Source organism: Macrobrachium nipponense, chromosome 14 (assembly GCF_015104395.2).
Source record: "Macrobrachium nipponense isolate FS-2020 chromosome 14, ASM1510439v2, whole genome shotgun sequence".
In the NCBI taxonomy this organism is placed as follows: Eukaryota; Metazoa; Arthropoda; class Malacostraca; order Decapoda; family Palaemonidae; genus Macrobrachium; species Macrobrachium nipponense.
The window spans coordinates 12158791-12171323 of record NC_087207.1 but is presented as its reverse complement, the minus strand read 5'-3'; the positions used below and the strand labels follow the sequence as shown (position 1 = coordinate 12171323).

At 37.7% G+C, this 12533-nt stretch overlaps 1 protein-coding gene across 1 annotated transcript; it reads right to left on the bottom strand.

Annotated features, from left to right (window-relative positions):
- Window positions 1–3270: 3270 nt before the first annotated feature.
- LOC135226130 (glutamate receptor 2-like) lies at window positions 3271–5952 on the bottom strand. The gene is made up of 5 exons (XM_064265577.1): window positions 5803–5952; window positions 5383–5563; window positions 4877–5094; window positions 4516–4644; window positions 3271–3752 (listed from the first exon to the last, which is right to left on the bottom strand). Exons 1-5 carry the CDS (start codon window positions 5950–5952, stop codon window positions 3561–3563), a joined length of 870 nt encoding a protein of 289 aa, XP_064121647.1. The 3' UTR covers window positions 3271–3560.
- Between the last annotated feature and the right edge of the window lie 6581 nt (window positions 5953–12533).

Genomic DNA, 12533 nt, shown 5'->3' with positions numbered 1-12533 from the left:
TATTTAACGAAGATGAAGCGAAATAAAAGAAGATGGTGGCAATAAAGGTTATATACTAGAAGGGTAGAATACAGTGGTCGGGAATTACTCGCTGACTTGAGATTCCAAGAAGTTTCTGGCCACAGTGAAGTCTTTTCTTCGTAATAGCTAATAAATTGAAGGACCTCTTCGTCACTTCAATCAGCCATGGTAGACATATACTTACTGACTGACCAAAACAAGGGACTCTACTATAGACGGTCTTGTTCATAGTCGGTGTTAACAAGTTCAGCAACCTCTGTTGTTACGCGTGTAATACAGGTCCCGTCCACACATGGCGTAACGTAACCAAAGAGACCTCCCTTTGATGCGGGGCCCAAAAACCGACAATTGGCGGGACGGAGGGCGAACCGAGCCTCGAACCTCGCGGGTTCGGGGTTCGGGTTAACCGTCCACACTTGCGTTTTTGTTACAAGAATCGGTCACAATACAAGGTTCGGTTCGCACGTGTGTACCCACCTCAAGACTTCCTTCACTTTTACCGATGCCCCATTTAATATCTTCATCAAAGGTAATATTCCCCGTGACTATTATATCGTATGTTCACTGATACATCAATAGACGAAATAATCTGTTAACCGCTAGCCTGAAGTGTCAGGTTTCTCCACTCAATTATACTTGTTAATGAAATTAATTAAACCAATAAACACTATTTAGACATCAACTAATGATGACGGCTGGGCTGGTGCGTGCTTACTCTGGCCATAATGGGGAATGTCGTGGCACACTAAGGATATGACTGCAGTGTAACATTTTAATAGGCTAAAACAATTTATACACACACACATCGTATATATGCTATATGGTGTGTGCGTGTATGCATGTTTGTATATATATATATATATATATATATATATATATATATATATATATATATATATATATATGAAGATAAAGGCCCATAAAACAATATATTAACGTTGCAACCATATATAATAATAAGGCCACAAATCACCAGGGTATTGTCTAATTTCCACCCTTCCTAGGTCACCAACAGAGACTTACTGCCACATCTACAGATGTGTTTGTATATATACTCTTGTAAGACATCCTACGTCCATATTTTGCCAGTCGAAATATATGGTTGCAACGTTAAAATAGTGTTTTATGGGCCTTTTATTTTCATCTTATACTGTTGTATTACAGTTAAAAGACATTCATATATATATATATATAGATATATATATATATATATATATGTGTGTGTGTGTGTGTGTGTGTGTGTGTGTATGTATATTTCTTTATATATATGCATATGACACATGTTTTATAAATTCAAAGATACGAGTACATCAAAAAGGCAAACAACTAGGTACATACATATACAAAACTGCATGATTTATTGAAATTAACCATCGTAAAATAAAGGAAAACATAACTAATCGACCAATTACCAAAAGTTTGTTGCAAGTACGAGTGACGCAACAACCGAAGCACTGTTACTGTAATTGCAGTGATGGGTAAGAGTTGATCACTGAAGTCAGAGGTTCCTCCTTTGTGCCCAGTGTGCAGCCAGTTCTCCCAGCAGGACGATGGCACTGAATACTAGTCCTATAATAATAATAATAATTAATAATAATAATAATAATAATAATAATAATAATAATGTTCTAAAGGGTTCACAATAAGAAAAAGTGTTAAGATTCTGTGTATAATTATTAAAACTTTACAAAAAGCTTTCGAACCCTTCCCTGGGTTCATCTTCAGTCCAAATGAACAATTAGTTACAACATGTACTGAGGCGAATTTAAAAACAAGAGTCGTTGAAGATCGTTGACACCGGTCGTTAGCTCGTTAATTGACCAGGTGATGAAGAAAGAGGGTAGTTAACTCCAACTAGCTGATTTCCTCTCGCCTATCGATCCTTCTGGCCGCAATTCTGTTGGATCTCCGCAGTGGTTGTAACTCTCGTGATAGAGAGTTTTTCCCTAATGATAATGATAATAATAATCGCTTTCAACCAGTGGCCCAGCCATTGTTCCATCACTAACTAATCTATATCTTTCTGTCTATCATTCTAGATAATAATAATAATAATAATAATAATAATAATAATAATAATAATAATAATCGCTTTCAAACAGTGGCCCAGTTTTTGAACCATCACTTATTGATCTGTATCTATTTGCCTACTTTTGTATATTATATATATATATATATATATGTAAGACATAGGGTTTTGATTAATAATATATTGTTCGTGCATTCTCTGTAACCTGTGGAATGTGGAGGACAGTGCAGAGATAACGACCTGAGAATAGCTGATCAATGAGTTGCTAGGGGATGGCGTGAGATAAAAGTGCTTAGTTCAGGAAGTCAATGTACGACAGTTTATGAACTCTTCCCAAAGTGCCTTTGTGAAACTAGATGCAGCTAGAACCGCGAGGCGTTGTCGAAGTGTGCATTCGTATGTGCGTGTGCGCCTCTTTCTGTTAAAAGCGTTCATACCCAAGCCTATAGGAGGGATTTTGACAGAGGGCTTCGAGTCATAGGCAAAGATGCCGTGGCATTCGCCGGGGGAGGTTTTTGTGACACAGTGTTTAGTGTCCGGTTGGGAATGGGTAAGTGTTACCTTTACTTTAGCCAAAGGGGTGGCTTGTTTGATATCTTGTAAGATGTTCCATTTTATTAACTTTGTCTTTAAACTTGTGTGTGTACTTACCGGAATGTGTTCTGTATCTTTGGCAGACGGTTCTGGATTTCGGTGGGACAGAGTTCCCAGGGAAAGGTGTGACCTTTTGGGTGACTTGACAATGAGTTGTTTTAAGTTAGTCTGTAAGACTGGATTACTTAGTTAATTGATTTAGTTATTGTAAATAAACGTTATGTTATGATGCAACTCTCTCATTTTCATTACCTGTTAGAATGGAGAAAGAGGTGGAGAGAGAGAGAGAGAGAGAGATGGGGTGATTGCCGGGAGAGAGAGAGAGAGAGCCTGTGTGTATAATGGAGTTATGGGGTCTGCCTTCCGTTTCGTGTCCACGCTTACCGTATGAATACATGGCGGTTTTCCCCATGTTAATATATATATATATATATATATATATATATATACCTATACCTATACACACACACACACCACACACACACACACATATATATATATATATATATATATATATATATATATATATATATATATATATATATATAAATCGATATGCACTCTTACCATACCTCCCAGACAGAGCAGGAAGAAGCCGGCAAAATCAGCCAGCAAGAGCACCAGTGTAGAAACTCTGTCTTCCTTCCCGGGCCTCACCATGCACGCCGTAGCATTTGCCGTGAAATCCTGAATGTATCTGCTTATTATACCGCCCTCCTTCAGCATCGTAACTCTTAAATGACAGGGAAAACCGAAGACAGTTTTCCCAACAAATTACTGGCAGTCTTGCTTCATTTAATTAAGGATGCATAATCGTTCCACAGATTAACATTGTGAGATAGGGCTGGGCTACATCGTGAAGGTAATGCATAGAAAACGGGTGCAAAGGGTGACAGGAATCGTGCAGTTATAGATATTAGTTTTTAAATATATGAGGCCGGAAAATAGTGAAATTTAGTAGTATTTCCATTTGCTTACAGTCTGTTGAAGTGTGGTATGATCGAACTTTTCTTAGGGAAAGCAAAGGCATAACTTGATACCAAAAGATGGGCTCCTTTGCAATGTAATAGTTGCACTGGCCGGTTTCACTGTAGTCGTCGCTCATGATCTGAGGGAAAAACAAAACAAACACGGAATTCGTCAAGATAAGAGTAATCAGGACGAAGAAAGTAATGGATCTTCAGGTCTTCATAGATAAAAAGGACTTTATTAACTCATTATTTACTCATCTGACAGAAGCAGTTTATTACACACCATCAATTAAAACCTGATTATGAAGGAACAGTTAAAAAGGTTAGGTCGCTATCAGAAATATATGCAGCGTCCCTCCCTGAGGACACAACCTTCAGGTATGTCTATCATTTCCCCTGACAAATTAGGCTCCTGATATGAACTAGTAGACCAAACTTGGGAACTGTCACTATTCCCAGTCCTCAGGTCTTGGATATTTGGATGATCTAATGATCAACACTAGGTGGTTTGTGTACTTTCACACCGTATCAAACTTACAGGTGGCCTCGAGGCAAGGGGCTATACTGGCATAAGGACTGCTTAGTCTAAAAAGAACTAGACCCTCGTCACTATTCTAAGGAGCTCAGTGTCTGAACATTGCCCTCTCTCTCTCACTCTATGTTTATCTCAGTTTTCTCAATCCCCCCCAAAAAATATTACATAGATACTGTGTGAGTTTACTCGATTATTCCCAAATGCTATTGATTACTGGAATTTTGAATCTCCCAGTATTCTGTTTCCAGAATATTTAAATCTTCTATTTCCTGAATAGTTAAGGTTTGGAGCCACTTTCAATGAGGACTCAGTTAAGTCCATTTTTCCCCCCCGGTCGTCTTATCATAAGAACGAAAGACTCCTACCTTCTTCATGGAGAAGAAATCACACAGTATGGCGAACTTCTCACCCTTCATCCGGTGGCGTTCGTCGTAAGAAGCTGTGATGAGGAAGCCTTTATCGTTTATTACCTTGTAAATGCCTGATTTAGCGTCCTGGAATGTAATTAAGAGCAATCTATTATCCTTGTTTCCAACTGTTAATGCAATGTTTGGTGTCTGTTACTCTATACTACTAAGGGTTGAAACTCTTTTACTGCTTACGGGTTTCCCTCTTTCCTACTGCCTCCACCCATCATAAGGTGTTAAGAGTCCCACTCCCTCTGATCAACAAAATCTGGTGCAAACTTCAGTTTCTTTAGCAAGACACAGTTAAGAATCATCTTACCCCAAAAAACTGATGAAGAGAGGTTCCACGTTCGTTAGCCCAAGGGATCTTGCCATAGTCAACCAAATCCTGCAGAGAGTCTACAGGAATTTCAACCTTCGGTATTGCCAGAAGAGAGGTAAGAACACCTTGGTAAGACGAACTTAGAATTAAGGTTGCTATCATCCAATTTCCCATAAACAGCTGACCAGTCAGCATCATAGGTGGGAGCTCTGCACCTACGACAGATGTATATGGCTATTTTATCTAACTTAAACAGCTAAACTTAATATGACTATTTACTGTTTGATTGTTAAAGATCACTTGTGTTTACTGGTCAAATTATCATTGGTGTCAAAGGAAGTGTAAAAGCCTCTACAAATTCTGAAAACATAACAAGGCACAAGCACAATTTCTTTCTCAACCCTAATAATTTAAATCAGCATAATTCCTCTCCCTATGCTTATCATTACGGTTCTGGAATTAATAAACAACAATTCCACCTCTTTCTCTCCATTCTTCCTAACCTTGAAGTAGAAGTAACCTGATCAGCCAAACAGGTTCAAAAGTCAGCAGTGGCCAAGTCTTTCCTCGAAACTCCTGGAGATCATGCTCCAGCCTTACTGGCCCCCACTGTTCAACACACCATTTCATGGCGACTCCTAGTACCATACTTCCAACAACTGCCACTGTCAAACCTATCCATACCTGTAGTGGGGTAGAAGAATGGAATGGGCAGGTAATCAGGATAAAATACATAAGAATGGTGTCAATACATTGTTGACAATTATATATTAGTGTTATTATATTTGAGTATTTGCATGCAAGTATCTATCCTTCCTATCTGTAATTACTAAGATGTATCAGTTCAGGAGAATAATCTTCAGGTAAAACATTGACTATCAGTGCTAAGATGACAACTTTTTCTTATTCTAAAGGCGTCTTACCTGCCAGGCAAACGGCTTAACAAAACCAGTGAGGTCTCGTTCGCGTGCAGGCCTCGGGAGGAATATACCTTCGTTGTCGATGTAGACAGGAACGGAAAAGTCGATCAGAAGGCTTCTCGGATATGTTATGCTGAATGGGCCTAGAGCCATGTCAACTTCCTGTGTGGGAAAAATTACTTTTGTTGTATTAGTGCATATATATGTGTCCGTGACATTGGCCTATCATTCCAGTTGTTGATCCGTTGGGTAAAATTCGACCCCACTCTCCTTCTGCTGCTTCTACTAGAGAATATCGGATCAAATTTGTAAGGAATAGTAACAGTGATTCCAGAACCTGTTTTTACATTATTATTATTATTATTATTATTATTATTATTATTATTATTATTATTATTATTATTATTATTATTATTATTATTATTATCATCAAAAATTTTGAAAAGAGCATGGGCAGTGATTACGGGGTAATTTTCCCATAACTATTGGGAGGTGCATTTGGACAGAATAGCAATGGAGAATATTTGTCATTTAAATAGAAACGAAAACTGTAATTAAGAATATGCAAACATTGATTCCTGTTATTCTTATTTAAAATGGTGGGAAGGAAAAATGATGTAACTGCCTTGGCTCAGTAGTTAAAAACATCACCTCATCTGTGAGAAACATGAGATTGATCCCCCAACTTCCAAGTTATCTGAAAGTCTGTCCTTCTTCCAGAACAAATGTCAGCCTTTCCTCCATCGTCCAGAGCAAGTGTCAGCCTTTCCTTCCCCGTTCAGAATAAGTGTAAGTCCATCCTTCTTTGCCCTCAGCAATTATCAGCCATTCATTTGTCCACAGAAAGTGTCAGCACGCCCTCCTTCGTCCACAGCAAGTGTCAGTCCTTTCTCCTTCATCTATAGCGAGTGTCAACCATTCCTTTGTCTACTGCAAGAGTCAGCCCTTCCTATATCCATAGGAACTTTTACCCCTTCCTCCTTTGTCCACAGCAATGTCAGCCCTTCCTCCCTCGCCCGTACTTACGTGAAATTGAGTTTGTGAGCGAACGTGTCCATGAAGTCGATGGAAATCCCGGTCGACTTCATCAGGCGGCCCTGTTGGTCGTGCTCCATCAGCACCCAGGGGTCCCACACTCCGGCAGCAACGAGCAGATGCTTCCCAGAGAGCGCCATTGGACTAGACTCCAGAAAGTATCTGAAATTGTGATTTTGCTCGAGTTCCTTATCTGGAGTGATCGATTCTACATAGCAAAAGGAGTAAAATATAATCAGCTTCAAATAGTTTGGGTAGGTAAAAAGGTGTCACAGCTGTTTTGGTCACCGTCACCGAATCTGTTTGGAATATTCCAAGTGTGGTGACTGAATACAACTTATTACTGACGAAATTCCACCAAGCCTTGCTATATACATAGTATCTATCTGATCTGGAGAAGTTTGGAAGTTCTACATGATATATAATTATCAAGTAATTCAGAAGTCTCATCATATCAATCAAAGTTTTCCCTTGGGGAATATAAATGAACTTACTTTGCAATGGGTCCTTATGGTGTCAGCGGGCCCCTTAATTGAGTGAACGTGGAGGTAAGATCGTATAGCTAGCCGCCTCTGAATGCAGCTGAAGTCACACTGATTCTTATAAGACTTAGAAATCCTAGACTGGAAAGAATTCAAAGGCGTTGATTATGCGCTCCCTTGTAAACGGGTGGCTAATTTAGCGTCAGTCATTACTCCAATAGCAACTCTTCTCTGATGACGTGGCGCAGTGTCATTGGCCAGATTAAAGAAGTGTGATGACGTCACGGGGCGTCCCTGATAAGCGATAACTCTTGAGTCTTCCTTGTCATTATTATGGGATTTCGCTGGTCAATACGCAAACTCTTTGACTCGGTTCCTTGTGAAATGTAATGAACAAATAGAGTAACTTAGATCTCACGCTTTGAATGAGACTGAACACTATGAAAAATCTAATGAGCCTTGGCTCACCAAAGCTGTCAATATTACACAATAACTGGTAGACAGTGGCGCTTTCAGTAACGGTAAAAAAAATTACATGAGACATCTGGTTTTCCGTATCGATCACCCATCCAAACACTGACTGGACCAACCTTTATGGATCTTCGTTAAACTAACGACCATCAGTCTATCTACAGCAAACTATACAGATAGACAGATCAATTGGTTCATCATAATTACATTAATTTTGCGTCGTTAGTCAAATGTTTATTGGAATTCACTGGATCGACCTAATGATAACTATGTCATTACCAGAAATTATGCGCTTTATTTAATGTAATTACTGATGAAAATACAAAGCGTATACATTTATTCTATTGAAGAAGAATTATTCTAGTCTTCGTTCTTTATGAATAAGTTTGAAATGAGTCAATGGTAATTATGAATGCATCAGGAAGTGTCATCATTTGTATTTTATTGCCGAATTGTGGTTATTCAAAAAATCTCTCTCTCTCTCTCTCTCTCTCTCTCTCTCTCTCTCTCTCTCTCTCTCTCTAACGCGCGTTAGTTACCGAGCTGCTTAAAACAGAAGAGCAAATGCTAAGAAGGTAAATTCAGTACTTATTTCAACACCCTTCGACGAATACGATAAAGTGCGAATGAGGATTAAAAGGTCAATAAGAGAAGAGACCTTTTTAACCCCATCTCCATTAGTTTTTAAATTAGCATAAATTTTTTCCTTCTCTCTCGTTGTGTTTGTTAATATCACTAGCATCAAATAGATATTACTATATATTTCTATAATATCTAAAAAGAGGGTAGGTTTTGAAGAGGTATGCACATCCTATAATAAATGAATCAATGACAATATACTCATTCTTCAAACAAGAACTGACGTTTTAAAATCAAGTGAACATAACCACTGCTTAATTCATTCATTTCAATGTCTGAATTCCTTCCTTTTATCTTATCTAATGAAGCAGTACAGAGATCTTAATAGATATTGATGAATATGAACGTGACATACTGCAAATTAGCTTCCAATATTCATTTATTCTTTTATTTTAATATGTACCACTCGAGTAATGCATTAATGATGCAAATAGATATAGGAATAAAAAACTCATTTTTATTTTTGCTCAAACAAAGAAATAGATATATGAATAAAAAAACTTATTTTTAAAAGTTTTTGCTCAAAGTTCAAATATCTATTCCTTTACTTACCTTAGCATTAAAAGAAAGAGGGAGGTCCGCTTTTGTAAAGGGGTAGACCATAGGAACCCTGGTAAAAAAAACCCCCCCAAAAAAAAAAAAAGTAAAGAAAAAGTCCCATTAATCTTTCGTAGATAGTGACCCCCAAGGGATTTAACCAGATTTGTATCCACCTTAACGGAGTGCTTAGTACAAACCCGTTGGGGATGACCATTAAACATAAATAAAAAGACTGTGTATATCATAAAGATAATGACCCCCAAAAATATTAGACCTAGATAACGACCCCTAAAACCCTTGGGAGTCACCATCTAGGAAAATCCAAAATATCTTTTGTTTTATTACTTTAATTGCCACCATAAATTAATGTGACTTTTCTTCCTGTGACTATTTTTTCCAGCCAAATTACTACCAGTCACCATTAATAGGACACAGAAACCATAAGTAGTTTGAGAGTTCCAAGGTTCACTAGGTATTTAAAGTTAATTTCATCTGTTTCTAATTTACCTGTTTTTAATATTACGTTTTTAGTCTTTGGAATGCAAAGTTCCTTTCGCTATGTATATATGTACGTAGTGTGAACAAACGCTATGTAGGTATGTATGTATGTAATTAAAAAAATAAAAAATGTAGACGAATGAAGGTAACTGTATGTACTTTTAGTCTATAGAATTAATTGGAGCCTGTTCATTTTCTACAAAAGGAAGATATGTATATATACATACATACATACATACATGCATACATACATATATATGTGTATATTATATATATAATATATATATATATATATATATATATATATATATGTATGTGTGGGTGTGTGTGTGTGTGTGTGCGTGTGTGTGGGTGTATTTGGGTCTGTGTGTAATGCTGTATGTATGTGTGAGGTCTTCACTATTCAACAGAAAATAAGATAATAATAATACCGTGTAGCTACCTATACGTTTCAAAATGAGAACCAGTTATCCTGCACACCGACAAAATTCGATGTCTCTGAAAGACCCACAGCTTCTTATTGTTGGTTATTGTCAATAAGCTCTCCAACGTTCTGAAATGCTTTTCCGATATCGCAATTCACAAAGACCTTTTCTGCAGAAACTGGAAAAAACACTGTAGTTTTGAGTTGTTTCGATGAGTGAGTCTCATAAGAGGAGATTTCAAACGAAGTCTTCCGCATTATCGATGGCCGAGGTCTTTCCACTCGTTAAGGTAGGCGGTCTTATACGACGAAAAATCAGCAGAGGATACGAACATTATCAAACAAGCAAATGTAAAAGTGTCCGCATAAATAACAAGTAAAAAAATTGCTCATCGCACGATCATGGCTAACCTTAACCTTAAATGGAATTGAAAAAAAATACAGAGGCTAGAAGGCTGAAACTTGGGATGTTTGATAACTGGAAGGTGGATGATCAGCATACCAATTTGCAACCCTCTAGCCTCTGTAGTTTTTGAGATCTGATGGCAGTCAGAAAACGTGCGGACAGACGCACGATCATGGCTAACCTTAAATAGAAAAAAAAGACTACAAAGGCTAGAAGGCTGCAATTTCGTATGTTATTTTCTGAGACATGAGGGCGGACAGAAAACGTGTGGACAGTCATACAAAGGCATATCAATAGTTTTCTTTCACAGAAAACTAGAAAGGACGTTGCTTTCCTTATGGGACTTTTCCTTCACGTTCAATAGTCGAGGCCATTCAACTTTGTTACGGTCCCAGGCTGTAAAAGTGAAGGATGGGACCTTTTCATGGGAAAAGACGATTATTGGACCTCCGACCCACACAAACTTTGTTGTATATAAAGAAAAAAGTTTTATTGGGATATATTGTCTTCCTCTTCACAGCGAAAGTCAAAGATGACGTGAGAACACAGAAGCATGCATGCAAATCATAACTCTTACTGCTAGTTAATTTAATGTACATCTTTTTTTTATTGGACAGCTATCAATTAACCTTTAAATCGTTTAAGACAGATGAGTTCTAAGAATTGTTATTTTCTTAGGAGGAAACTTTCTTTTCAGTGAACATAGCCTTGATGACAACAAAATTGGAGACGTGATATGGTCCCTTCATCCATAGCCCACTTAGGTCTCTCATTTTTCAGAAATCACAAAGACAGATTCAAACAAACTGTAAGCAACCTTTCTCCCCATCCCCACGAAAAAATGAAAGAAGAAAATCAAATAAAAGGAGAATAGATGAAAGATCTTTACATTTATCAATTCAACAACATTCTTGTCTCATTTGACCTCAGATAAAAGGAGAATAGATGAAGAATCTGTATACATTTATCAACATTCTTGTCTTCTTTGACTTGTCCCTACCTTTGATAGCTTCCTTTCCTCTGATGTAAAAATGTCCGATGATTCCTGTCTGCTCAGAAAACATACGATGAAGCGGCTCATGAATCTACTGAAGGTTTTTCAATTGTATGTATCTGTTTGACATCGAATGATGCTCCACATCTCTGGAATTTTATCGGGTTGGTTCAGTTACCTTCAGTTTCTGCCACCCCCTGTAAAATTGCATAAACTTCGTAAATGGTAATGCGAAAGTTTTTTGAACAAATTAAACCGATTATCATTGGTGCCATATTTGTAAATACTCTGAATGGCTTTCGTTGATTATTCCATATTGAAGCTGAGACTTTTAAGAAAAGAAAATAGTAATACTGAAGATGTTTTTCAGAAAGTTTCCGACACCAATAAAGGAGCAATTGAAATTAAGTGAATTTTTTGTGTTTAGAAAGATCCCGCTAAACACGTTTTCTAAAAGAACCCAGCTGAAGAACAGTACGGAACTTTTCAATACTGTCACTGCACTGGATGCTGAAAGTAATGAAATTAGATATTACTCATATCGGACTTGTTTCACTTTTCTTGAGCGTAGTTAAAGAGCATTGGTAATCGGTGGTCTATATGGAATCACAAGAGAAAAAATAAGGACAAATGTAGTAGATTGCTCATGACGTCATGCACGGGAGGCCAAACAACTGGGACGGTCTATGCGTTTCCACGCCAACCCTCTTATCGATGGTTCAGTCGCTTAGAACGACCGTTACTTAAGTGAAAAACTAAAAACCACCAACTTTCTCTATCCTTCCTCTCTCTCTCTCTCTCTCTCCTCTCTCTCTCTCTCTCTCTCTCTGCGCTATTTGTAGAGCAAAGTAAACACAGGTTCATGTTAAAGTTCCTTCGGTCCCGGTGTATGGAGAGAGAGAGAGAGAGAGAGAGAGAGAGAGAGAGAGAGAGAGAGAGTCCTGTTCAAGACAAGTGTTTATTGTCATTCGTAATCAGTCTGCTGGAAATAGACCCATTTCATCATTGGATTTCTTTTACCTAAAACCTCAGCCTTGACACGCACATTTTTTTTTTTTTCTTTTTAGAAACTTAACGTTAATAAATCCTTAACCATCATAGCTTGAGAGTTGTCACTGTTGTCTGCAGACTAGGTCTAGGGAAGCACACCTCAAGTATAAGATTTCTAGGATATATTTCAATTCGGTAATATATTACTTTATTATTTATATCTAGTGGAGGATATTACGCCATCAGTTTTGCCAG

Bases quoted from the DNA above. Each gene is read 5' to 3' on its own strand.
- LOC135226130 (XM_064265577.1), bottom strand. From the start codon at position 5,952: ATGGCTCTAGGCCCATTCAGCATAACATATCCGAGAAGCCTTCTGATC. The intron at 5,564-5,802 runs GTAAGACGCCTT...ACCCCACTACAG, and splicing joins TTAAGCCGTTTGCCTGGCAG to GTATGGATAGGTTTGACAGT. The intron at 3,753-4,515 runs GTAGGAGTCTTT...TTTTTCCCTCAG, and splicing joins ATTTCTTCTCCATGAAGAAG to ATCATGAGCGACGACTACAG.